At 44.5% G+C, this 27,569-nt stretch overlaps 1 protein-coding gene across 15 annotated transcripts in view; it reads left to right on the top strand.

Moving 5' to 3' along the window:
* The window catches only part of CELF4 (CUGBP Elav-like family member 4), an 874,489-nt gene that overhangs the window by 687,769 nt on the left and 159,151 nt on the right, over positions 1–27,569 (top strand). For 8 of the 15 annotated variants that reach the window (XM_005296185.5, XM_005296184.4, XM_065598674.1 and 5 more), the window contains exon 4: positions 17,986–18,114. In XM_005296185.5, coding sequence (XP_005296242.2) covers positions 17,986–18,114 — 129 coding nt within the window. The remainder of the gene's footprint in view (positions 1–17,985; positions 18,115–27,569) is intronic. The other 7 variants (XR_010602081.1, XM_065598684.1, XM_008166358.4 and 4 more) reach the window with 1 other exon arrangement.

Here is a 27,569-nt window from a genome sequence, read left to right as displayed (position 1 = left end):
AAGTCAATTTTGCCGCCGTCCTCACAACGGGGTAAGTCGGCTGTGATACGTCGAATTCAGCTACGCTATTCACGTAGCTGAATTTGCGTATCTTAAATCGACTCCCCCCTGTAGTGTAGATGTACCCTGAGCCTGTGAGATGCTGAGCTCCTGCCTGCTGCTCTCTGTCCTTCCTGCCAGGGGTCTCTCTCCCTGCAATTGCTGTAAGGAAGCACAACCTAATTCCCTGATCCTAGCTCTTCTTTTCTCCTACGCATGTCGCCAGTCAGGCGCACTATACAAAACCTGAGCACTAGGGGGTGCTGTCCTGATGGAGCATAGTTTATTCAGATTCCAAGACCAGAAGGGACCAATGGGATCATCTAATCTGACCTATATAACACAGGCCATAGAACTTCCCCCAAATAATTCCTAGAGCGGGTCTTTCCTGTGCTCCCCAGATCTTAGGCTCACCGGGGGATTAGTGGAGACTTTTGAAAATTAAAATCTATCCCACTCCATAGAGCTGGTCAGAAAAGGGATTGTTCATCTCACCAAGGAATTGTGAGACTTTGATATTTTTCACGAAACAAACATTTTAAAAAGTAGTTTCATGTCAATTGAAGGGTTTCGTTTAGATTTTAACTTTTAATGTAAAATAAAGTAACTTGGGAAAAAGAAGTCATTTGCAAACCAAACAGTCAAAGCTTTTTTGTGCCAAAAATGTGAAACCAGGACATGTTGACATTGTCGGGATTTTTGTTTGTTTTCAGTTTTTGTTCCCTACACAAAATTGGATCAAAACTGCTATGCTGCAGCAAAAAAAAAAAAGGCAGTTTTGTCAAAACCGCATTTTCCAACAGAAAACAGTTTTGACCAAAATTTTCCGTCTACCTCTACCACTTAGCCATTAACTAACGATGCGCTTATAGAGGTCTTTTTTTGTAGAGCATTCTCGTAACAGCTTTTGCTTCTCCCTCACAAAACTGGCCTGTGAAAATCTGCACGCTCGGCTATCAGGAACAGCAGCACCCGGGCTAAGCTGTCTTGGCAGCGAGAGGCCTGTTTATGAACTCTTCTTTACTGCCAGAATAGCACCCCGCTCATCTCCACCTTTCTTAAAGGTTAACCTCATTTCCCTCTATTAGTTGGTTTTAGCGAATGCCATTTGGCGCGGCAGTTAGAGAGCTCTGACAGCAGCTGGAAATGACAGTGGCATTTAAAGCTGGTTGGGGAGGGGAGAAGAAGGAAATCATCTTTAATAAAATGGTCGCGGGGTGAGGGGGATGCTAAGTAGCATCAAAGAAATCTTGCCTTTCCTAGCCAAAAAAAAAAAAAAAAAGGACAATCCACTGAGTGGGAAAGGTCTGCCCTGATTTTAGGATCACTTCCAATCCTGGTGGGATGTGGAATGGGCACAGCAGGCCCTCAGAGACATTGGCCTGATCCAAAACCCACTGCAGTATGTATGTGTTTCCATTGACTTCCGTTGGCTTTGGATGAGGGCCCCATGTGTGATTTCACTATAGGAGGATTCCATTGTGTCTGTGTGCATGATTTCTATACATAGAATATAACAGGGTTCAAAAAAGAGCTAGATAACTTCATGGAGGATAGGTCCATCAATGGCAATTAGCCAGGATGGGCAGGGATGGTGTCCCTGGCCTCTGTTTGCCAGAAGCTGGGATTGGGTGACAGGGGATGGATCACTTGATGATTCCCTGTTCTGTTCATTCCCTCTGGGGCACCTGGCATTGGCCACTGTCAGAAGACAGGATACTGGGCTAGATGGACCTTTGGTCTGACCCAGTATGGCCGTTCTTATGTTCTTATGTTTTCTCTCTCATTAAAATCCCACGATGCCGTCCCTGGCTTATGAAGCCTTGCTAGTTGTGGTTGTGTCTGAGGGTCCAAAGGCTTTTATTCTTGGTTTGGGTTCATTTGTTTGTGACATTTGTGAAGCTAAAATAACAACAGCTGGGCGGGTGGGTGCTTGGGGTTGATCCAGCCTCCCGGACCTGAGGCTCCGAGGGTAAGAACAGAGCTGTTATTCTGTCTGGTTCCTTAACGCATTAACAAAGTCCATGCAAGAGGCAAGCACACGCCCCACTCCAGAACCCATGCACGTCAATAGCATTGCTCCTAGGGGGGAAAAAGCCCCCTGCCATCCTTCCCCTCACTGCTCTGTGACCTCAACAAACACCCCTGGCATAGGTGCGATAGAGCATTCTGCAGGAGGGAGGCGATCAGAATGGTGAAGGGTGGAGAGACGCATTATCAGCTACAATGAATATACCAAATAGCAACACATGTAAGCTAAGGGTCTGATCCATAGCACATGGGAGCTAGTGGGAATCTTTCCATTGACTTCAATGCATTTTGGATCCAGCCCTGAGTCCCTGGTGTTATTTCAAGTATAACCTTGGATTGAACGTTGCTTTTCATACGTACTCTCTGGGTATGTGGATACGTTGGGCCTGGTTCTTCCTTCATGCCAACCCACTTATTTCGTGGGTCATTTGCAGAGTTGGTCCAAACATTTTTGACAAAACAGTTTTCCATCAGAAAGAAAGAAAAACCTGAAGAAATAGCTCTGCGTGGCTCGGGAGCGTCTCTCTTTCACCAACAAAGTTGGTCCAATGACAGATATTACCTCAGCCACCTTGTCTTTCTATTATATGGCCACTGCACCGTAAACTTCCGTCAGAAAATGCACTTTCATCAAAATCTAAACATATTTGTGGGAATGTGTGGATTTCCACGAAACTTTTGCCAGAAAAAAATTCAAAATAAATAATTTTGACTTTCTCATTTTGTTTTGAAAATGTCAAAATATTTTGTTTTCATAAGGTAAAACTGTTTAGTGTCGACTTTACTGTTCCGATTCATTTAGTTCTGACTTTAATATGATAGTAAAATATGAATTTTTAATAATGTTATATATTTATTGTTAATATATTAGGTTTAATAGTTTACATTATATTACCATGTTTCTAGGTTAAGAAAAATAAATGTTTTTGCCTTGTTGAAACAAAATGCGTTGACACTCTTGAAATGAAATGATTTGACATTATCAAAAGAAAACATGATTGATGTTTCCAAATTGAAATCTTTTGGAATTTCTATGCCCGCAATAAATGTTGTACATTTGATGTTTTGTTCCCATTCAGAGTGAAAACAAATTTAGAAACTTTGGAGTTTCCCATGGAACAGAAATTCTATTTTCTGACCAGCTGTAGGTATTTGATTGCACCGGTGTAACTGAGGGCAACAAAAGAAAGGGATGCAGGGTGAAAAATGGACAGCGAGGTAGTAGACAGATAGTTTAGGTTATATAGCAAGCAAACCAATATCGTGTTAGAAAGGAGACTAGCAGCCCATTTACAAATATACAATTCCAATGGATTTCCAAGAGCTGAGAGGAAGAATGGTTGAGACATTGGACCGACTCTCTATATTCTATTCCCAGCTTTGCTACTGACCTGCTGTGTTACAAGGTCTTTTAATCTCCCTTTGTGTCAGCTCCCCATCTATAAAATGGGGGTGAAAATAAAACTTCTTTTGTGTGTCTTGTTTCTACTTACAGTGCAAACTCTTTGGAGCAGCATCTGTCTCTCTATGGGCTTGTCTACACTACCGCGTGGGGTCGATCTAAGATACGGAACTTCAGCTACATGAATAGCGTAGCTGAAGTCAACGTACTTAGATCTACTTACCACGATGTCTTCATTGCAGTAAGTCAACAGCTGGCGCTCTCCCATCGACTCCGCTTGCGCTTCTCGTTCTGGTGGAGTACCAGAGTCAACGGGAGAGCGCTCAGCGGTTGATTTATCGTGTCTATACTAGATGCGATAAATCGACCCCCGCTGGATCGATCGCTGCCCGCTGATCCAGCGGGTAGTGTAGACAAGCCCTATGTGTATGTACAGAGCCTAGCACAATGGAGGCCTGATCTCAGTTGGTCCATCTAGGTGTTACCCTGATACAAATAATGCTGATAACTTTAGTAGGAGTTGCACTTCTGTTTGTGAAATCAGCACTGGGCCCTCAGCCATTTTATGCAGGAAAGATGTTATTTAAAATGATGAGATGTGCTGCTGTGTTTGTTTTGTTTTCTTCTTTTCCTTCTTCTCCTTCTCCTTCTTCTTTGTTTGTAGATGTAGCGAGAGAGAGAAAGCCGACGAGTTTATAAAAGCGAGGGAGAAAGGAGTTGAGGCATTTTCTGGAGCTCTTTAATGACATTCTGTATAATTTGAAAGTGGGGAGGGGGGAGAAAAAGGGAATTAGCAAAAAAACTGGCAAAAGAAAAGTGGAATGTGGAGAGAAGCGTGTGGATGAATTTTAATGCAATCAGAAAGCTGTAATAATGGTAATAAAGGAATATATTCAGACGTCAAGAGAGGGAGAAGGGAACAGGACCCGCGACGCCAGAATTTAAATTAGACATAGGCGTATAATTCTCTTTTTTTTTCCTCCCCTTTCTTCAAATGAAGGAAATGGAATTTTTAAGCACGGCGAAAGAGGGATTAACAATTGGCAGGTTTTCAGCCCTTTGTCTTTTGGCGAATCCCATTTAATCACCGTCTTTAATATTAAGGAGGCTGCAGCCAGGCAGGGCTGTCTAAGGCTTGGGGGAAAGGGGATGATATACAGAGGAAAAGAGAGATAACACTTAGGTTCAGGCGATTGTGAGGAAGTGTTTCAATTACCTCCACTGAAGTCTTTAAAAACTGAAGTTTAATTTGATCTGAAATGCTGTCACAGCTCCTGCAAGAGAAAATATGTCCTTTCCCCCCCTGTTACAGCAATTCAAGGCTTGAGTGGTGCAATGGATTAATATCCTGGCTTTGAGGTTTCTGGAGAGGGTTTCAAACCCTACAGGTTACCTAAGAGATGAGCTTAGGGATTTAAACTTATTTTCTTGACCTGCCAGCCTTCACACCACTGACCCTGCAAAGTTTGTCAAGAATCTTTTAAGATTTGCACTGAACAAGCGTGAAAACTGAACTGCCTTGTAGGCTCAGTCCATGCTACATCAGTGCAGAAGAGTGTAAGAATAAAAATGTGCTAAATTCATCGCGTCCAAGTTCTATATCAGAACTGGATCACAGGAGCAGAAGTAACTGGATCCAATATTAATTTCATAGTTAAAGCTGTAATGGCTTTATCTCTCTGATTGGGAAATCTGCTCTGTTATATTTGGGATTGGCGAACAGATTCCGATAAATAGAAATACCGAACCCACAACTTTTTAAGAGAGTCCTAAAAAGTTCAGTAGTGAGAAAAATGTATCTACTTACACACACCACTTCTACAGTGTTCACACCTCTTTTTGTGTTTGCTTCCCATGAATATTCTAGTGAACTAGTTTACCAGCTTGATGGTCATAGAATAGTGAATTGTAGGCAAATGCTGCTGACTATTCAAAAACCGAAAATTGATTTTAAAAATCAGAAACCTGATTCGAAGTGTGATAGTGGGAAGAAAAACAGGCCACATGATCTGCACATTGAATCAAAAATCAGATCAGCTTTTGAATACTCACCAAAAAGCTACACACCAAGAGCCATTCACAGAAATTTTCTAGCGAAGAATTTCAGATAATGAATAAACTGGGGAGAATCCTGATCTGTTTGTGGACAATTCAGACAAGGGGAAACAGCGTTCTACTGTATTGTGAAGGAACCTATGGGGAATAGGATTGAAATTCATCTTAGAAAATATTTGTTGTGAACTATTTTTCCCAGCTCTATCTTGAACACCTGGATGGCCATAAAGAAACCTGTCATTTAAAATGTAAGTGTGGAATTGCCCCTCTTTGCTGCCCTAAAGCCGTGGTTCAACTAGCCAGAACTGCTGGTGTTTGCCTTGAAGCTATAACTAGAGCTGGGCAAAATTTGTCGGAAAAATAGTTTATTTGCTAAAAAATGCAGTTTCCACCTGAAACTATTTGCGAATTTGACATGAATAGTTTTGTCCGTTCACAAAATGGCCAGAGGAGGAAGTGCCGGGGTACCTTTCTGCTTCTCTCCCCACCCAATAATCTTTAGCCCAATGCTGAGGGAACTCACCAGGGATGTGGGAAACTAAGTTCAGATCCCCGCTCTGGATCAGACCTGAACTGGACTTTTTTGATTCAGTAAAAATGCCCCCAAACATTCAGATATGGTTCAACTTGAACTAATTTTTTCTCTGATTTTTCAGGACTGCCACCACACTCAGAAGTCAGTTATTCCCCCAGATCTGTTTAGTACCTTAGGACAGGGGAGTTGATATTAATGTTAAAAGGGTATTTCAGTGATTGCAGGAGTGATGAAAGGTGCTAGGTCTGAAAGCTCTGGAGGTCAAAAACTTCTATTGATCCCTAAAAATGGTAGAGTGTAGACGCTCCCCACGTTCTGCCTGGTGAGAGCACTTCTAGGGGTGAAAGCGGAACTCTTTCTCCATTGCCCACACAATCTGTGTCCCTCTCTTCTGACACTTCCAAGAAAGGCACCACCTAAGGTCAGCAGTGGCGGAGTTGCTTTGGGATACAGACATCTGCCTAATAGGAGGTGAACTGAAACTCCCGCTTGTTTCGCCTAGGCCAGACTTGTGATAAGCACTGAGATGGTCCAGTGGGGGGCCATGGTGGGTTAAACTTACTGTGGGCAAGGAAAGGGTTAATGACATTAAAGCAAGTAATTAGATTACCAATTCCAGGCATGCAATTAAAATAGCACTGTGATGTACTTGTGAGGGGTCATATTGATATGATCCAAGTGCTGAAAGAAATGACAGCCGTATTCCCAGAGCAGAGCAGGATTGCTGGGGAGATTGTCAGCTGTGTTTATTACAGCTGGGTAGGGGGGCTGATTTCAGGACGCTGTTTCTGCTGAAGGTTGCTCAGAGATGACAAGCTGCACCTCTCACATAGCCTGCCCAGAGGATGATAAAGAGTAAACAAATGGTTGTTACTAGAGGACAAATTGGAACCTCACCCCGCCCCCCCCCCAAGTCCTGAAGGTCCCCGGACTTAAATCCCCAGTTCCAAAATCACTTGCTAGGTTTTGGACTGAAGTGAATACAAAGCTAGAAAAGGCCTGTTTTGCAGTTTGGCTTGAACTCATGATCTCGCCCAGAGGAACACACCGGGTTTTGGCTTAGGTCCTTATCCATCTTCCATTGCAGTCACTGGATGTTTTTCCATCATCAGTGCTGGGCGCTGGATCAAGCCTTTAGCACCAGATTGTGACACCCTTAGTCACACTGAGCAGTGCCGTACTCCAAAGTAGCCCCGCTGACTAAAGCGGGTACTGAAGGTGAGCTACTGGGGTGAGTTACTAGTCAATATGGGTAAGAGTATCATAGCTGTGACAGGTTCGGTCACAGACACCCCCTTGGGACTGTCACCTGATGTGCTGAAACTACCTCTGAGCTCATTTTCTTTGCCAGCTTGGGGCTCCAGAACCCTGTCTGGCTGAGCCAGACACGCCTGCCTGCTACAGCACAGACCCAGGGTCTGACCCATGCCCCCAACGCTGCAGACTTAACTGAAAACAGCTCAGCAAGTGCTCCTGTCTCCAGCTCCCAATGGGATCCAAACCCCAAATAAATCTGTTTGACTCTGTATAAAGCTTATACAGGGTAAACTCATAAATTGACCGCCGTCTATAACACTGATAGAGAGATATGCACAGCTGTTTGCTCCCCCAGGTATTAATCACTTACTCTGGGTTAATAAATGAACAAACGTGATTTTATTAAGTATAAAAAGTAGGATTTAAGTGGTTTCAATTAATAACAGACAGCACAAAGTAAGGTTTCAGAGTAGCAGCCGTGTTAGTCTGTATCCGCAAAAAGAAGAACAGGAGGACTTGTGGCACCTTAGAGACTAACAAATTTATTAGAGCATAAGCTTTCGTGGACTACAGCCCACTTCTTCGGATGCATATAGAATGGAATATATATGTTCCATTCTATATGCATCCGAAGAAGTGGGCTGTAGTCCACGAAAGCTTATGCTCTAATAAATTTGTTAGTCTCTAAGGTGCCACAAGTCCTCCTGTTCTTCTTTTAGCACAAAGTAAGTTACCAAGCAAAATAAAACAAAACACACAAGTCTAAGCCTAATACATTAAGAAACTGATTACAGATAAAATCTCACCCTCAGAGATGTTCCAATAAGCTTCTTTCACAGACTAGAATTCTTCGTAGTCTGGGACCAATCCTTTCCCCGGTACAGTCCTTGTTAGTTCCACAGGCATCTTAGGTGTAAACTAGGGCTTTTCTCATGACTGGAACTCTCTTTGTTCTGTTCCACCCCCTTTTATAGCTTTGGCACAAGGTGGGAATCCTTTGTATCTCTCTGGGTTTCCACCTCTCCTTCTAAATGAAAAAACACCAGGTTTAAGATGGATTCCAGTATCATGTGACATGTTCACATGTCCTGTGAGACTTCATTACCCACTGGCTGGCACACACGTATACAGGAAGGCTTACAAGTAAATAGAGTCATTTACAACCAATTGTCCTGGTTAATGGGAGCTATCAAAATTCTAAACCACCATTAATGGCCCACACTTTGCATAACTACAGTAGGACCTCAGAATTATATTTCATATTCCTAATTTCAGATACAAGAAAGATACATTCATACAAATAGGATGACCACACTCAGTAGATTATAGGCTTTGTAATGATACCTCACAAGAGACCTTTTGCATAAAGCACATTCTAGTTACATCATATTCACACTTATAAACATATTTTTATGAAGCATATGGAGTGCAACGTCACAATAGCCTGTTCTGAGTGATCCAGGCCTTGACCTCAAGGCGTGATCACTGTGATGCACTGTGTGCAGTTATCCTGGCATACCACTGGTAGGCTGCGGGTAGTGAAGGACGCAGAAGCACAACCACTCAACGACCTTTTCCCAAGTGTCACTCTGAAGTCAGCACTTGGTCCCAGCCCTCAGTTCCTTGACTCACCTCTGCTATCCATCCTTTGACTCTGCTGGGGTAGCACATGGCATTGAAAGCTGTAATAACAGCACATAGCTCTGAACTTCTCAGCTTCTGAGGGCTTTGTCAGTGCTGTCGTTGCTCCATAGGTGCCCATGATCTTTACAGAAAGAGATGGGTCTCTTTGCCCCAGCGAGCAAGGACATGGATAGATCCTCAGCACATCCCTGTCAGACTGGCTGAAGCACCACCATCTTCATTTTACAATGGGGAAACAGAGGGCTCTCTCTTTTATTCCATTGCTTGTAGGGTGCTTAGCAGAATGGGGCCCTGATCCTTGACTGGGGTCCCTCAGTGGTACTGTAAGAGTAGTGGTAAATAGCTCACCACAAGACCATCCCTCCTCCTTAATAAGAATAATGAAACACACAGAGGTTATGTGACTTTGCTTGATAGAACACAGCAAGTCTGCAGCAAAACTCGGGATAGAACCCTGATTCCCCGACCTAAAAGAAGAGAAGGGTGTTCATAGGCTCAGGCAAAGATGAGAGGCATTTCATCTCTTGTTTCTTTCCTTTGGCATCTCCGATGGTGATTACTTTATAGGAACTTTCTGACTTTGTACAGCATGGCCAGGATCCCTTTAAAATTCAGGACTCGGGGTGCAATTGTACAGTTAAAAAAAAAAACTTGCAAAAGAAATTTTTCAAGGGGGTAACTGGGGAGTAGCATGCTTACAGGAAGATGGATCTACCCTTCCCTCCGTGGGAGAATTAAAACCCACACCTAGGCTTATGCTCATTTGCACTTGTCCCCATCACACAGCTGTTCGGATTTGCTGGTATTTTCTCTAGCCCGGGTGTCTCTGAAGCTTCTGTCTCCAGCACCAGGAGACTGGCACCTGTGCAATCATAACTCCTAACGTATGGGATATAAAGAATCTGTTAAATAGAACAAAAAAGGGAGAAAGGGGAGAGTTACATCCAAGGAAACTGCTCCAGCTGAGATGTGATTAGGGCTCCCAAAAGCCACCGGGTTGTGATGAGCAGGTGAACTCAGCAAACATTTTAAAGCCTGCTGCAGAATTACCCTCTGAGGATGTGTTGTTTGAAGGGGGCTATGCAGGAGGAGGGTAGATTTTGTTCTTGTTGTTTTGAGTTAAGTTGTTGGGGGCGATGGGGGTTTTCTGTCCTAATTTCCGAAACCGCTCCATTTTACAAGGTTCATGTGTTTTTCAGCAAGGTACCACGGAGAAGTTAATTAGCTCATTTGCAATTAGCTACCACAGAATTCGTAATTGCTTCCCCTGTGGAAAGGGACCTAATCATCATCACGCAGCCATAGGACTGCTGTGAAAATGGCAGTAGGCGCACGCAGCTCGGACCACGGGAAATGCCCTGCTTTTAGCCTACTGAGCTGCCTGATTAGCAAATGTGAGGAGGGGGAGAGTTGTGGGGGGACTCCTACACAGAGACTCCGGATGAGGGATATAGCCGGAGCCGGCAAATTGAGATTCAGATCTGGAGCTGGTTCCAAACTTCCCCAAAGTTCAGTAGCTCAGATCTGGAGTTCCCTCCCTATGCTTTGGCCCAAGGTAGACACTACCTCTGTGCTGAAAGCTGACACAGCTTGAGGGCTATTTTTGCTTCCTGTGATGTAACCCAGAGGTTCCCAAACTGACACGCGCGTGATCTGTGGGGAACTTTGCAGCGAGCTGGCTGTTCACATGACACTAGCTTTGCCCCAACCCCTCTTTCCAGCTGCTGCCATTGGCCTGTAGGTTGCTCACTGCAAAGAAGAACCTGGAGGCCTGTACAACCCTCTAGGAACAAAGAGGAGAAACTGGCCCTTGGTGCCTGTGTTAGCGGCTGCTGAGGAGAGCAAGCCAGGAGCTGCCTTCCCAGGACACAGTGAATGCTGCAGAGTGCATAGCTGCTGGAGTGGGTAGCAGATAGCCGGGGAGATCCACTCTACCTCTTGCTCCCTCTCTGCTCATTGTGACACACCAAGTTTAACAGGCTGTCATTAGCTGTTTATCTAAGCACGGGTGTTGGAGCGTCGTTCCACGGTGCTGGAGGACACAGGCTCACACACCCTGCAGACGGATCTGAGCTCTGCAGCCAGTCACTAGTTGTATGTGCAATCCCTGTCGCAACTGGTCACGTTTAGAAGCAGAAAAGAATAGTAGTGAGACAAACAGGGATGAATAATACTAATAAGGAATTAATTAATATCTGTGTTCAGAGCCAAAATGAAGGTATGCAGTAGGCGGAGGCCTGAATGTTAGAAAGTCAGCAGTTGCCTTATCGCATTTCCTCATGCGTTTGCCTTTGGCAGGATCTGAAAAGATATATATGGTACCTGCCTATAGAATGTACACACATCTGGATTGTGCCTGCTATAGCCCACACACACACACACCTGGATTGTATCTGCCTATAGCATACACACACATCTGGATTGTACCTGCCTATAGAATGTATACACATCTGGAGTGTGCCTGCTATAGCACACACACACATCTGGAGTGTGCCTGCTATAGCACACACACACACACACATCTGGATTGTATCTGCCTATACCATACACACACATCTGTATTGTGCCTGCTATAACACACACACACACACACACACACACATCTGGATTGTACCTGCCTATAGAATACCCACTCGTAATCTACCCACTTATATCATATGCCATGGCAATGAGTTTGTTACGCACATATACAGACTCATGGCTTTTAAGGCCCCAAGGCCTGGTTGTAATCATCTCTGTCTTCCTACATGACACAGGCCACAGAAAACAGCTAGATCTCTCTCTGTATTATGGAGGTACTAGTTGCGACGTCACAGATAATGTGGTCGGAGTCTGTTTTTCTGCTAGAGCAGGGATTCAACCTCTTTGTTTAGTATGAAGAATACATACAGAGAGAGAGCGAGAGAGAGCTAGCTACACATATATGTGTGTGTGTGACCCTGATTTTTCCCCTAGGCCCTTCACAGTCTCGGCGAGTATCATACACATCCTTTGCCCTGCAGAGGGTCAGGCATCCTGCATCTCATTGTCCCTTCTGTCTCTTGAATTAGCACTTCCCCTCACTCGACACTCGGTGTACAACATTCTATTATTGCACCTCTCTTGCCTGCCGTCTCCTTCCCTAGGCCCGTCTGACACCTCTGCCTTACGCTTATCATGGAAACATAACATTTAAATACAAATAGAACAGGGAATAATTTAACCCCTATTCACACCAAGGGAGGTGCCAGGCCGTCATATAAACACAGCCCGGGAGATTTATAGACACCGTATATTTAGCTACCAAGCTACATTTCTTCACCCATGTGGCTTGTAGCCAGTGCCACTGACTCAAGCGAGCCCTAGCAGGGCTGGCAGAGGAGCCTGTGGGTGGGAAGCCTTGTTACATTGTAATATCAGGGGTGTCATTAAGGGTACATCTTCTATATTATTTTTTTGGTTTCGTTTCTCCAGCTTTTGATGTCCCAGCAGAGACCAAGGTACCTTGCACTGTTGCTGGAATGGATGGGAAATGTAGGCTACATACGGTTACTCTACAGAGAGGCCTTGTGGTTAATTTATATTTTAATTTATTCATCGTGTTTATTACTCTAATGCCTAGGGACCAACCAAGATTGGGGCCCCATTGTGCTAGGTGCTGTACGAACACAGAGCCCTAGACAGTCCCTGCCCCAAAGACTTACAATCTAATTAGGCAAGGTGGACGCAGAATAAGGGAAAGGACCAATCAACATGCTAGCTGCAGCTGGTCGAACAGAGCAATCAATGTGGTGGCTGAAAACGACCTGTTAGGGAAGAGTGTTCGATAGAAGGGGATCAGCTAAACAGAAAGACAAAGGGAAGGGAGAGGGGTAAGGGTGACATAACAGGCAAAAAGAGGGAGGGAGGAATGTCTGAGAGTCAGGCGTAGAATGAAGCTGAGGTAATGAGACTGCAAGACTGAGGGCAGGAAAAGGAGGCTGGAGCAAACAGCCAATCAGCACTGAGCGGAGAAATCACAGTCAGAAGTGTAGAAAATATCACCAGTGTCCATCAGTGCCAGCTTTATTTCTGTTGAGGGCGCCTAAGAAGGAAAGGAACCAGCCTGACTCTCAGATTCCAAGTTCGGGTTTTTTCTACTGGCAGCTTTTACTCGTAAATTGAGCTTAATTGATCTGAAATCACTGAGACATAATAACCGTGGGGCTCAGTGGAGCTGTTTGTAGGGAGTCACTTTTCAAATCATAACCCCCATCTTTCTCCAGCTCTGTCAATCGGGATGATGATATCTACCTTTTTCAAAGGGCTGTTCTGAGAATGACAAAGCCCATGGTTGCAAAGCGCTCTGAATGTGACAAGTTCAGAGTTTGGGGTGTTCTGACCCAGAATCTTGCATGATCCATTCCAGAAACAGATGCCAGCATGGAATTGAGATCCAAGTTTGGAAACTAACACACACACACAATGTTCTGGAATGGTTTGATCCAGGGGATTGGTCCAAGTCCATGCCCAGACTTGAACGTTTGATGTCTCTCCCTTTCTGTTGAACTTCCACTGTGCAGACATTGCCTTTCCCTTTGCAGCAGCAAAATCAGCGTGATCTGCAGGATGGGACAGAAACCCAGTGCAGTGAACTCTCATAAGGGGGGGAGGGAGAGCTTAGTGGTTTGCACATTGGCCTGCTAAACTCAGGGTTGTGAGTTCAATCCTTGAGGGGGCCACTTAGGGATCTGGGGCAAAATCAGTACTTGGTCCAGGGGGCTGGACTCAAAGACCTTTCAGGGTCCCTTCCAGCTCTATGAGATACAAATATCTCCATATAGTCTATTATAACAGGATGCTTTGGAAGCAACACCAATAGAGAGAGCATATAGCATACATTCATCCCCGTGCACAACACACTGTGTCCAATGCAATCCCTCTCCATTTTGCTCTGGTGGCCTAATGGCCTTCCTCATGCTCTCTCAGACATAGTTGATGAAGTTGAGCCGAGTTACCGTGGCACTCGGCATGTCAGCCTTTTGTTTGGGACTTGGCAAAGCATCTGGGGGCACTGGTGGTGTGAAAGGTTCAGTGTAAGCTCATTAGTGGATTACGGTGCTGTAATTTCAGTCGCATGCAAATGAATCCAGGTGCACATCGAGATCGGGAACCCACTGAATGTTCCCAGCTGCTGCCGTGTTCCTCCGCTCTTCCCATTCAGTGCACGGGATACATTATTATAACGTCGCGATGAGCTTTCTTGCAGGTCTGGAATGCAAAGAGCAAACCTGATGGGTGGTTAAAAGGCTGCCTGGGAGCCGTTGGTTGTTAAAGCGACTCATTTCACCAGCTGGTTGTGTGAACATTTAGGTGTCTGAGACAGCAGTTGCCATAAATCACTGTTATAAAAAACACAAAGGTTTTCAAAAGTGATTTGGAGTCACCTTAAAGGGGCCTGATTTTCAGCAGAGCGAGTGCTTGGCCCTTTCTGAAAATCAGGCCATTTTAAGGGGGGTCAACTTGGGCCCCAAAGTCACAAGCCACTTTTGAAAATCTTGGCCCTAAAGCCATGAGTAAGTGAGTAGAGGGTCTCAGTCCAGTGGCTGGTGGTCACGTGGCCATCTGATGGACATGGCACAAAACTGGCGGTGATGGGCACCTTTTGCCCGCAGTCTTCAGTGAGACGCGGATGACTGAATGTCAGGGAAAAGGGAGTAAAACCAAAAAATAAAAGGTTTGCGTAACATACCTAGATTTATGCTTTGCATAAACTAAATTAGGCAAGGCAGTCTCAGGCCAGGTCCACACTAGGAACTTTTGCTGGTATTATAACATTGATTAGGGGTGTGAATTTTGTCTGACACATCGATACCGGCAAAAACCCTAGAGCAGACACATCGATACCGGCATAAAAGTGCTTTTCTTGGTAAAAGTGCTTTTCTAGGGAGGCAGTATAGGCTTTACTGGCAACAGCACTTTTTTACCAGTATTAGCTTTGTCAACACCGGGAAGGTTTGCTTGCATACCCATACCAGTGTAGTTATACCAGCAAGTTTTCTTCTAGTGGAGAGTTGACTTCAGTTGTGCTCAAAGATCTTTCTTTCCCCTGCACCTCACCTCCATCTGGGGCCAACCCTCCTTCTCCAAACCAGTTTTCCCAGACACCTACACACACAGTAGGGTTTTGGACTTATTGGTTTCTCTAAGACTTTGTCTAAGCAAGGCCTAAAGAGATGCTTCATCGAGGATCTGAGTAGCGTTAATAGCTACCTGTCAAAGGTTTAACACCCCATCACAGAGATTCCATTGCACAGAGTCATTTGCCCATGGAGTAAAGTGGTTTCTGATGGACCATACACATTGTATCTCCAAGAAGATGGTTTCATCTGGCTGTGGGGGAGACTTTTCTACAGTTGAATCTTTCCCTTTCTCCCTGTGCCCACCCAGTGGTTAGGAAATATTCCTTCATTGGCAGATACATGCAGCCCATCACAGAGATGTGACCAAGGGGATGCTGGAAGCTCCTCGGACTCATAGAGCTATAGAGAACATTTATAATATTTAATCCATTCCTTGCCATTGGAGGATTAAATGACTCGATTACTTGAAAAATAGTCTAGACAAAGCACTGAAAAAGTACAGTGGGGAAGTCCGACACTGCACTAACTGATCTTCCTAGCTCCTATATCCATGGTTCCCAGTAGATCTGGTTAAGACAGTCATCAAAGCTATCACTTTCCTTATGCATGCCTCTAGAAAACAAGCCTTTGAACTGTCCATTACTTTAGCTACTTCCTTTGAGATGGGGGAAAAAGAAAGTGTGGGGATAACCCAGTGTGCTGTGTTCCTACTATTTCAGCGCTGGCTACGCAGCTAAAGGCCATGTAAAGGCTGGTCATCTTACTACTCTAGCCATCTGTGCATTTTCTATACACAGAATGCTCTTGGTTCATCTGGATCACCCTAACGGGGTAGGGGTAGGGATCTAATCTACTGCATAAAAAATTACTTTTAGCTCAGTTTCTAAGGCAATTTGCTAATTTACAGATGACTCTTGGGTATGTGAACGTTGATCAAACCAGTTTAAGCGGAGCAGTTTGCCTAAATCACCTCTTTCTCAATGAGTAAAACTGGTGCCAATCACCCATGTTCTCAACCAGAAAAGGGGTTTTGTAAACGGGCATTCTGGTCAGGTTCAGGTTATTAACATGCACGTTTAAAAAAAAGTCAAAGTATTTATTTACTAACATGCATTTATTCAAATTGGTTGCATCTGTTCTGTAAACTGCTTCGAGAAAAAAACCATCTTGGTTCACACACATTTACATAGTATTTAATGAATGATGAGTTACACATTTATGAAGCATGTGTAAATGGCCTATTTACATACACAAGGTAAACCATGTACATGTCTTTCCCCCCCCCTTCATGCAGTGATATTGTATAGCGCTGCCAGTCACAATGCTATGCATAGAAATCCATTCGAACAGTGGATCCAGTGCCCACGGAAGTCCATGAGAGTCTTTCTATTGACTTTGGTGACCATTGGATTGGGCCCTGTTTTTGGGTGCTTTGTCAAAGTTTGTTCCTTTTAACAGCCGGGTCTACATTAGGAGCTGTTTACCGATATAGGTATAACGGTATAGTATAATGACAACATGTTTTTAGTGTGGACACTGCTTATACTGGCAAAGCTGTGTTTTCACGGGTGTAGTTTATTCATACTCCACACCCAAGCTAAACAAGCTATACCAGTAAAAGTGCAGTTTTTCCAATATAACCGCGTCTACATTAGGGGTTTATGCAGGCACAGCTGTGTTGATCCGGGAACATACCTTTTCACACCCCTGATTGACAAGCCTGTAGTGGAAACATAACCTTACCATAAGCGCAAAGGTAAATACAACATCTACCAACAGAGCACAGTGGTATCCGAGATGCTAGCGGGTCTCCCATTAGTTGAAATAGGATGTACCTGTCCTATCTTAAATACTTGTATAAGTAAATGTTGATTTTAAATGGTGACCACTGCAAGTTTGGGCAAAATCCATTCAGTTGTCTTCAATCAGCTGACCCTCAAAAATAGTCTGAATACGTATTTGTCTGTTTTCAGAGTAGCAGCCGTATTAGTCTGTATCCGCAAAAAGAACAGCAGTACTTGTGGGCACCTTCGAGACTAACAAATTTATTAGAGCATAAGCTTTCGTGGTCTACAGCCCACTTCTTCGGATGCATATCATTATGCAAGGCACTGCATTTAGCCGTATGGAGTGGAAATCCATCAACTTCATGAAAAAACTGATATGCATCTGAAGAAGTGGGCTGTAGCCCACGAAAGCTTATGCTCTAATAAATTTGTTAGTCTCGAAGGTGCCACAAGCACTCCTGTTTTATTTGTCTGTGTGTATGTGTGTATATGTAGAGATCTGTGTGGGTACATAAATGTGTTTATATGTATAACGTGTATGTGAGCGTTTATATATATTTATATAAGACCAAAATCTTCATTTACAAGCCAGGGCTTCCATTCCATTTAATTACTTCCCTCGCTGCTTTAAATCAAAGACCAATTCAAAACAGAGCCGCTTCTGTTAAACTTAATTATTTTCTCCTGCAGCTTATAGGGTAAAGTGGTGGCTACTAAAAAGGGCACTTCCTAATTGAAGGTTGGTTCTAAATGCCATCCTTGTATGCATTCCCTTTGAATGGCAGTCTGGAAAATACCAGTGTTTTATTTCCGGGAACTCGTCTGCAAAGACTGAGCAGAAAGAACTGACCCATGAGGCTTGGGGCATTGATTTTCAGAGGTGACTAATTGGTTTTAGGTGCCTCGATCTTCCAGGGCTCAACGTGATGCTTGGCACTTTCTGAAAACCCGGCCCCTTTAAGGCGTTTCCAGCTTGGCATCCAAAATCCATAGCCACTTCTGAAAATGTTTGCCTTGGCGGGGAGGGGAGAGGGGCGTCTCCCTCCCACCTCTTTCTTTTGCATGTTGTGTGGAGTCATATTGGCTTTCGCACTCCTCCTGAAATATGGTAAGCATCTCTTTATTTTGTTCCAGAAGACAGAAAACTCTTTGTGGGGATGCTCAATAAGCAGCAGTCAGAAGACGACGTGCGCAGGCTATTCGAGGCGTTCGGGAACATTGAGGAGTGCACGATCCTCCGGGGACCCGATGGCAACAGCAAAGGTAAGACAGCTCGTGATGCATGGTGCGTGGCCCCTCCAGCCAGTCCCAACCTCTGTGCAACAGTATCCATTAGACTAGGGTGACTCAGTGGCTAGATGAATGTCGCCCCTTGGATTGATTAGGGCCAAACTTTCCAATTAAGGTCCCTAAGGAGTGGGTCAAACTCTCTGCTGCTGTAAATGGGCCAAGGCCCATTGAAGAACATGTATACCAGCCGAGTTTGGCCCGGTCTCTGCAGGATATGTGTGCCTGAGCACAAAGGGCCAGTTGCATGTATAAAATACATGCCCACAAATGATTATGTGCGTACACTTCTTTGCCTGCATAACAGCTTGCATGCATCACTACCCATCTTGTAAGTGCATGTTTTGTGGGCACCACCTAAGTACTTATTTTTGAAAATGTGCCCACCCATATCCCATAAAATTTGCTTCCATAATCCGCCCTGAGGTAACCCAGAGCCACGTTTTCCTTTGTCTGTGTTTGAGTACCTTTAGGTGAAATGTGCTCATTCATTCGCTTAACAGAACCAAGTGTTCCACCTGCCATCTTCAGCCACTAGCTCTTCCCAAGTCCCAGATGATTTTATTATGTGTATTACAGGCCCCAATCCGTATTGAGACCCCATTATTCTGGGCGATGTACAAACAATAAGAGACAGTCTCTGTCCCATAGAGCTAATCGTTAAATAGACCAGACAAAGAATGGGAGGGGGGAAAAAGAAGCCTGTGAAGAGAAAAGGCCTCTCTAAGCCCACACAGCTGCCTAGCAACAGAGCCAAGAATGGAAGCCAGGGCCCCTTTCTCTTCTCTCTCGCCTCCAACACAAGAGTTCCTCTTCATTATCATGTGTAATTCTCACTGTGGCCACTCCAGGCTATCAATACTCCTGCCAATACTACAGGAATAGTGTTTTAGGGTTTGCTGCTGCACCCAATGAAGTCGATGGGAGTTTGACCATTTCCATTAGGAGCATAAGCAAAAGTAACGAAACACCAAAAGAAAGGCCATTCTTGTAGTATGTTCAGTAGAGCTGGTCAGAAAATCCCCATTATTTTTAATGAAAAACATGTTTTTAAAATGGTTCTTTTCCCCTAAATTTCCAAAGAAATCAAAAACTGAAAAGATGTCAATTTTCACAAAAGAGATGTGGTTAAAATGTTAAATTTTGGGGTGTCACTGGGTGGCTGAACCTTTAATGGGAAATGGGTCTCAGCCTCATCTGCGAGATGATTAACTCCTCTCCCCATGTGGGGAATATAAAGATGGGTCATGTGATTCCATCAGGCTTCCCGGATAAATAAGGGAGAGGCCTGGGAGAGGGAGCGAGAAAAGTCAGCAAAGTTCTGGAGAAGGTTGCTGAGGGCTGCAGAGAGCAGCAAGTCTCCTGCAGGAGACCCTGAAATAGCCAGGACCAGGCATGCCGCAGAAGATGTGCACCTGCTGGTCTCTGAGCCAGAGGGAGTTGGGGAAGGCTGAGAGTCAAAAGAGCAGAGCAGCTGGAGGGGTTTGCCTGCTGGTCTCTCAATGATAGAGAAGACAACTTGGGGAGAGTTTTGGATCCCCTCCTTGGGAAAGGAAGGACTCCAGGTAGGAAAGCCTGTTAGTGGCTGCTTGGAGAACAGGGAAGGACTCTAGCTAGAAACGGTTGGGACTGGCTGCTTGATGAAGAGCAGACTGGGCCTGAAGAAGACCTGGAGCTGTGAATGAACTGTTGTGTTGTGGGTCTTTTGCCGCCCTTGGCCACAAAGAGGCAATCTGGAGACAGCGATTCAGTTACAGGGGGAAATAAAATTTCAAAACCCAAAATCTTTTAGCCAAAAAATTGGGGGGGGGAGAGTGCTTGCTTGTGCCCCGCGCCCCCTGAGAAAAGTCAGGTAATTTTGACCAAAATAAAAATTGTCTATGATCAAAAAGCCAAGTGTTTCAACTAGCTGTAATATGCAGAGCAGTATTGCAGGCTCCAGGAAGCATGCTGACGTCTGAGTATGGAGATGAACTTCTGAACTTGTTTTCTTATTTGATTTTGGAGATTTAAAAATAGAATTTACTCCACCGTTAGCAGAGTCTAAAATCAGTGAAGCCAGCAATGTCCAAGGAGGCAGAATGGTGCAGCTGAACTGAGAAACCAGATTTCTCAACTCCCAGTACTGTCCTTTTCCTAACTGGAAATGGTAGAAGCCCCATCACTTAAAGCTGGCCTGGGCAAAGTGGTGAAGAATGTATAGGACGAAGGAAATGATCTTGCATTTTTCCCCAGAAGAATGGACTGGATAATCACATGGACCTAACTTTTGCAGCAAGGCACAATGCAAAGACCCACAATTGCAAACAAATAGGAATCTACACTTGTAAGATAGGTAAATACACACAAAAGGGCCATTTTGCATGTGCATATACCCACTAACTTGCACAAACTGCAGGGAAACAAATGCACACACACATTTTTGAGTGTGCGCCCGTTGCGCCCCGATTTAAACACTGTGCCTCGTCAGTCTTTGCCATCCCCAATTTAAAAGCTCTTATATCGGGTTTCACAGACAAATACTTAAAATGTGAAAATTGGTCTCATTGGATTGACTAGCCAGTTGTTGGCCCTTTTGAGACAGTACTTATCACCTGGACGCGTGGAGCTGGGAGAGTTCTGTCCTTGAAGTGTGGCACATCACAGCCTTTTCTCCAGCATCAGCATTTGAACAAGAATTTTCCATCTAATATCAGGGTCATTCTTCCAGCCGTTTCCTAGAAAAGCATCTTCAATTTAAACAGGAAGCCCTCCTCTCTTGACAGTGAAATGCATCCATTAAATATTGATCGGCATGTAATATTTCATCAAATGTGCTGGCGTGTGTGAAGAAGACACCAGCCCTGTTGTGGCAGTTCATATGTCACTAGATATTTTGACATGTGACAACATCGACGGGCATATTTCTGCAACACGAAGACGGAGGATCCTAACCACAGTGACACATTTGAGAAAGACACTGCTATGCCTATAAAGTCACTCTCATCTTCAGACAGGCCTCAGCTTGTCACGGTGGTAGGAAACAGCCGGGGGAAAGGCAGTGTGCCATCCGATATACTCTCTGCTCCGGGGGTGAGTGTCTGGGAAAGTCCAACACCAAGAGCGGAAATTGGATGCTAACACTGTGCAGGGAGGTAGAAATCATGGCAGAATGGCAGAATGGGAGGGTCGTTCCGCACCAGAGGATCTCAGCTTTCTCCCAGCCACGATTCCTTCCAAGCCACCTACTTTTTAAGGGTTTGATCCAATGCACATTGAAATTAATGGGATACTATCCACTGATCTGAATGTCTGTTGAATCCAGCTCCTATTCCGTGGGGCTCACTTTTCACAGTCCCATGTGATGCATCATTGCTCCCCGTTACTCCTTATGGAAGTATTAGCCTGCTTGTAGCTAGAGAAGAAGACACACACACACACTCACCAATGCCAGCCTGTGTCTTGATGTACTTTTCCCACCCCTTTTGCAGACCCATTGTGAGCTGGACAGGTTTGCCTGTAAGTTACAGCTTCATCTCTTGAAAGGCTGGGACTTAAGAACATAACAGCTACCATAATGAGCCAGGTTAATGGTCCATCTAGCCCAGTGTCCTGTCTCCCACAAAGGCCAGTAACAGAGCTTCCAGGGGAATGTACAGAACAGGGCAATATTGGAGAGATCCACCCCAGCTTCCCCTCCCGGCTTCTGGCAGTTAGAGGTTTGAGGTCACCCCGAGCATGGTTTTGCATCCCTTCCCATCCTGGCTAATAGCCACTGATGGACCTATTCTCCATGAATTTACCTAGTTCTTTTTTTGGAACTCAGTTATACTTTCGGCCATCACAACATGCTGTGGCAATGAGTTCCCTGGGTTAATTTTGTGTTGTGCAATAAAGTATTTCCTTAGTCTCCCTCTGTCCTTGTAGCTCCTCCTACTGATCTGTTTGATCCTGCTGTTGCTCCATCGCTGTAAAGCAAATTAAACGAGTGTAGTGCCGGTGAATGGGGCTGGATTGACGGAACCCTAATCTCCCCCACCATACGCCCACCTCCCTGCCATTCTGCCAGTCTCGTCCCAGAGAGAGCCGGTTTCTAGGGCAGTGGTTCTGAACCTGCACCCCTTTGGTTCTCAAAATATGTTTTCGCACCCTTTATCAAAAACCATTGAAGTAGGTCAGTTCTTTAAACCTAGATATACCATAACTATAGACCGAAAGAGCTAGAATTATATATTTATTTTAATTTCGCAGTAAAATTAAGAATACATGACGAATTACACACTTTTTGTAAGTTTACCGGCTCAGTGACTCTTCTGCTGTTGCTCTTGTTCAATGATGTTCGAAAAACGAGGAACTTTTTTTGAAATAGCCACACGCATGTCATCGCTCGCATTTAGGCAGTTTCTGGCCTTTGTTTTGATGTGTAAGAGTGATGAAAATCTCAGACAAGTACGTAGTCGCAAATGGCACAAGGATCTCCAGCGCCGTCTTCACCAGTTGTGGAAACGGTGGCTAGTTGAGCACCCCAGACATTCTCAAGTGTCATTGTCTCCAACTCCATTCAGATTCGGCCATTGGCTCATAATTCAATGAGATCATCTTTCATCAAATCACTATCGCTGATGGAATCCAGGTCAAAAAGGAAATGGATCCAGTATGCAGTGGAAGTAAACTGTAACCGACGCGTTAACAGTTAGGGGCTAACTGAATTCAAACAAAGCCACGATGTTGCCACTTCATCATCTGCGCATGCATCAAGAAATACCTCGCAACCTGGCGGTACCCTATACTTTGTAGTGAGATAATTTCACTACAATTAGCTTAAAAACTTGAAAATAAAATTTTTTGTTTGTCTATTACAGTAATAGTTAAAACATGTATAATGTTATGTGACAGGGTCAGGCCAAATGGCTACAGGAGAGTGTTAGAAGGCAGATATATTAGTCCCAGATTAAGTAGATCCCTTTTCCCTGGGTAAGGTAACAGGGGCAGTTCCAGAACAAGCAGGAACTTGCTGGAACCAATTAAGGCAGGCAGGTTAATTAGGACACCTGGAGCCAATTAAGAAGAAACTGCTAGAATCAATTAGGACAGGCTGGCTAATCAGGGCACCTGAGTTTAAAAAGGACTTCACTTCAGTTTGTGGCGTGCATGCGAGGAGCTGGGAGCAAGAGGCTCTAGGAGCGGAGAGTGGGAAGGTGTATTGCTGGAGGACTGAGGAGCACAAGCATTATCAGACACCAGGAGAAAGGTCCTGTGGTGAGGATAAAGAAGGTGTTGGGAGGAGGCCATGGGGAAGTAGCCCAGGGAGTTGTAGCTGTCATGCAGCTGTTACAGGAGGCACTCTAGACAGCTACAGTCCACAGGGCCCCTGGCTGGAACCCGGAGTAGAGGGCGGGCCCGGGTTCCCCCCACGCCTCCCAACTCCTGATCAGACACAGGAGGAGGTGACCTGGACTGTGGGTTCCACCAGAGGGGAAGGTTTCTGGGCTGTTTCCCCGACCCACATGGTGAATCTCTGAGGCGAGCAAATCCGCCAATAAGCGCAGGACCCACCAAGGTAGAGGAGGAACTTTGTCACAGTTAATAAATACAGAGGTTTGATGAAACAAAGTAGTTGTACTTACGTGCCTGTGCTTAATTTGTGTTTTTGATGATTTAGCTTCTAAAAAAATCTGGCATGTCTCGCACCCCCAGAAAGGGCATCTCGCACCCCCAGGGGGTGTGTGCACCCCAGGTTAGGAACCACTGCTCTAGGGGTTAGGGGTAGTTCAGTCCAGCCATGGGTTGTGGATGTTTGTCCATTAGAATTAACCTGAGACCCACCAATTTATTTCTCAGAGTTCACCAAACGGCAGTCAGATGGCCACGAGCCCCCAGCATTTTAGGCTCCTGTTCGTTTAGAAATCCATCTCTAACCAGGAATGCACTTAAATACATGAGGCCAGATTTTTAAAGGTGTTTAGGGGCCTAACTCCTATTGAAACCAATGAGAGTTGGGCACCTAAATACCTTTAAAAAATCTGGCCTATGGTTAACTTTAAACACATTGGCGAGAACAAGAGGCACCAGACTCCCCAAGGTCCTAATGAAAAAAGAAGCGGAGAGAACGTCTCTTCTAGCCTTTTTCTGTGTGTATGAAGTGAATCACTTCATTTGAGGAAGAAACAAGAATGTTCTCATCCTTTCTCTCAGTTGCTCCCCATTCCTAGTTCCGAAGACTCGCCTGGCATAATAAGAACAGCAGGAAGACTGAGACTGATTCTCTCATACATAACTTTTCTGCCCTTAACCACAGTGGCATTCTGGTGTTTTCATCATATAAGATCATAGAATTGGGATGTGGGGGGTGAGGGAGAAGACAGAGTAAATATATATCTGATATATCTGAGAATGTTGCCAGCTCTCATAATTTGAGCCTTGGAAAGTTTAGTGCTTCTCTTAAAGTCCTGACTCCTGGGGTCGTGAGGATCTCAGCTTTCACTTTTTTAAAAAACAAGTAGGTTTCTGGTCCTCACAGTTACAGGGAAAGGCTAGAAAACATGACTCGGCTGTAATCTAGATGTTCAAAACCCAGAAATCAAAAAGAACCACACATTTATTATTTTTAAATACTATGATTTAAGCCAGTCTTATTAATTTTAGGGCTGATTCATGAGTTTTTTGAATGTGTGGGATTGTCAGTACTGCACTGACTTGTGATAGATACCCGCTTCCTGAGAAAGTGCCACAGGTTTTTAATGTCTCATGAAATGTCAGAAGTAATCAATAATATGTGATTACGTCACCCTCTCGTGGCTGGAGGTCCACAAAGCACAGAACACGAATAGAGCTGAAATAATTTCCCGTTTGCTCAGACAGTGGGAGCCTGTGGTTGCAGAATGGAAGGTTCCTTCTAAGTTCTTTCCCTCCTGATGATGTCCAAGCAGCCACGTGACGCAGTATGTCTGATGTCTGCGAAGTTAATTACACATGGTGATCACTGGTGACAAATATCCAAAGAATGCCAAACAGCAGAACTGGTTGGACATTTTCACAAGTTTGAAATAAACTGGCTTGAAATTCTCCATGTCAAAATTTTTATTTCCATTTTTTGACCCGCTGTAGTTGACAGTCTATATGTGGCAGAACTTTTTAGGGTGAGTTAGTTGAGGAACTTGGGGATGAAATGGAACAAAGAGGAAATTTCTTCTGGAATTCAGGAAAACATTTCTTGGCAATAAGGTCAATGAGGAAAGTCCTCTGAAGAAAGGACTGGAAGCCCAACTGGCGGAGCTGTTGAAATCTGGGACAGAGGCAGCCTACGAGGATATACAGTAAGGCATGTAGTCGTTTCTTGTGATAACAGGGGACAGGACTCAGGCCTTTGTCTCTGCATCATAACACCCTTGTGAGGCAGGGTAGTGCTGTCACCCCCATTTTACAGATGAGGAACTGAGGCAGAGAGAAGCTCAGTGACATGCCCAAGGTCACACAGGAAGTCTGGGCAAAGCAGGGGATTGAACCCAGGTATCCCAAGAATGACAGTGCTTTTCTTCAGTGCATAATTTGTTTTGCTGACAGACGGAAAATGAGTGCTTTCTTGTCTATTGCTTAGTAAACAGAGTTGATTAGTGTAGGTGGAGAAAGCTGAAAAATCACCTCAGTCACTGCACGCTTGGAGACGCCAAAGGACAAGACAGTGAAGGGCTGACAATCCCATTTATCAGTTTTTTACGGGTGGTTGACGAATACAGCCGATCAAAATTTTCTGAATTTCAATTTTCGAATTCAATTTTTCATCGAAGTTTTGACCAAAACAGAAAGTTTGGGAGTCCTTTTTCACATAAATATTCGTGGACAAACTCTGCCCTGTTATATGACCCGCTCTAGCGGCAGCTGAACAATTTCAAATTTCAATGAAAAATGTCATCAAAGTTTTGAATTTCAGTTGGGAAAAAATGGGACCGATTTTCCCCATTTTGAGGAGGGGGGAATATATTTTTCAACTAACTATATTATATAAAGTGGGGAGGAAAAAACAGCCAGACTGGAATGGGACAGACTTAGCTAACCAGGAGGGGCTTCACCCCTACTGATCTTATGAGGTTAAACACTCCATTAATTGGAAAAAAAACAGTTGGGATAAGGGAAAGCAGGAAATTCAAGTGCCCCGCTGCACTCACCCAAAGCTGTCAAGCATAAAAGATAACCACAAACGAATCAAACCTCAGTAGTAATAATAAAGGCAATAATCACTGAGCTCTGTCAGCAGCTGGTTCCAAGGAGGACACAGCCCTAGAGACTTAGTCTCTCCTGCTCTCTCTCTCTCGCTCTCTCTCTTTTTACAACCTGAACTTGAGTGGCAGCTCCATATTGCTAACCAGTTTAATTATTAGCACAAGTCTCAGCCTTGCTTTTCAAAAAGCTATTCGGGATCAATACTGAGCCTTGACAGAGTTAATATTACCAGTTTCCATTTGCTGGTGCTATTTACGGAAGCTGTGAGGCGCCTGATTTACACACACACAGAGCAGCCAGCCGACAGGGAAGCGAAGGGTAGCTGTCTTATCTTATGAGACAGTTAGATGTGGGGAAGAGCTAGCAGGAACTCCAGGTAAGCTGCTACTCCACATGCCAGAGGCCAGTGTGATACATCTCCCTGGAAGAACTAGTTATTTCAGGACACAATCATTCTCACAGTGTTTTCTTCTTCTAAGGCCTTGTCTAAAGTAGGATTTTGGCCATGTCTACCCTAGGGAAGAAAGGGGTTAGACAAGGCAGCTGTACTTTAACATGTGTTAGCAGGTCAAGGTCATCAAGAGAGCCGTGGCTCCATCTCAACCCGCTCAGCACATGTCAAAGAATACACGGCCCTGATCACACTAGACTTTGGGTTAGCACATGAGCTAAAACATGCCAACATGCCTTCTAGCCGAGCCCAGACAAGGCCTCAGAGCAGAATGTCAAACTGCACAGTGAACTCTTAATGTGCAGTAGCAGGGTCCACATGGACAGTTCTGTGCAGTAAGCTAGTGTGCTAGAGATTTACACCCCCGCTTGCTGCATACTAAGTAACAGACAAGGCCTCAGAGTAGAAGGATGGCTTGTAATTAAGGCGTTTGACTCAGACTCAGGAGATCTGGCTTCAGTTTATCACTGGGTTTTTGTGTGACTTTGAGCGCAACCCTTAATTTCTCTGGGCCTCAGGGTCCCATCTGCAAACGATATTTGTAAATGCAGTTGATGATACTTCCTTTCTCCCACCTTTTGCTTGTCCCATCTATTTAGAGTGCACCCCTTCGGGGGAGGGACTGAGTCTTCCTAGGTGTCAGTACGGTGTCTAGCAATCATCTCATTGGCCCTGATCTTCTCCGGACTCTCGAGGCACTACAGGAAGACAAATAATCAATATGTTGGGCCTTTTTCTCCGTTCCATTTTTATGCATTTAATCAGCTTATTTATTTTGATA

Source organism: Chrysemys picta, chromosome 6, assembly GCF_011386835.1.
Source record: "Chrysemys picta bellii isolate R12L10 chromosome 6, ASM1138683v2, whole genome shotgun sequence".
Taxonomy (NCBI): domain Eukaryota; kingdom Metazoa; phylum Chordata; order Testudines; family Emydidae; genus Chrysemys; species Chrysemys picta.
The sequence above is the reverse complement of the archived record's forward strand: the minus strand, read 5'-3'. Positions and strand labels throughout refer to the sequence as shown.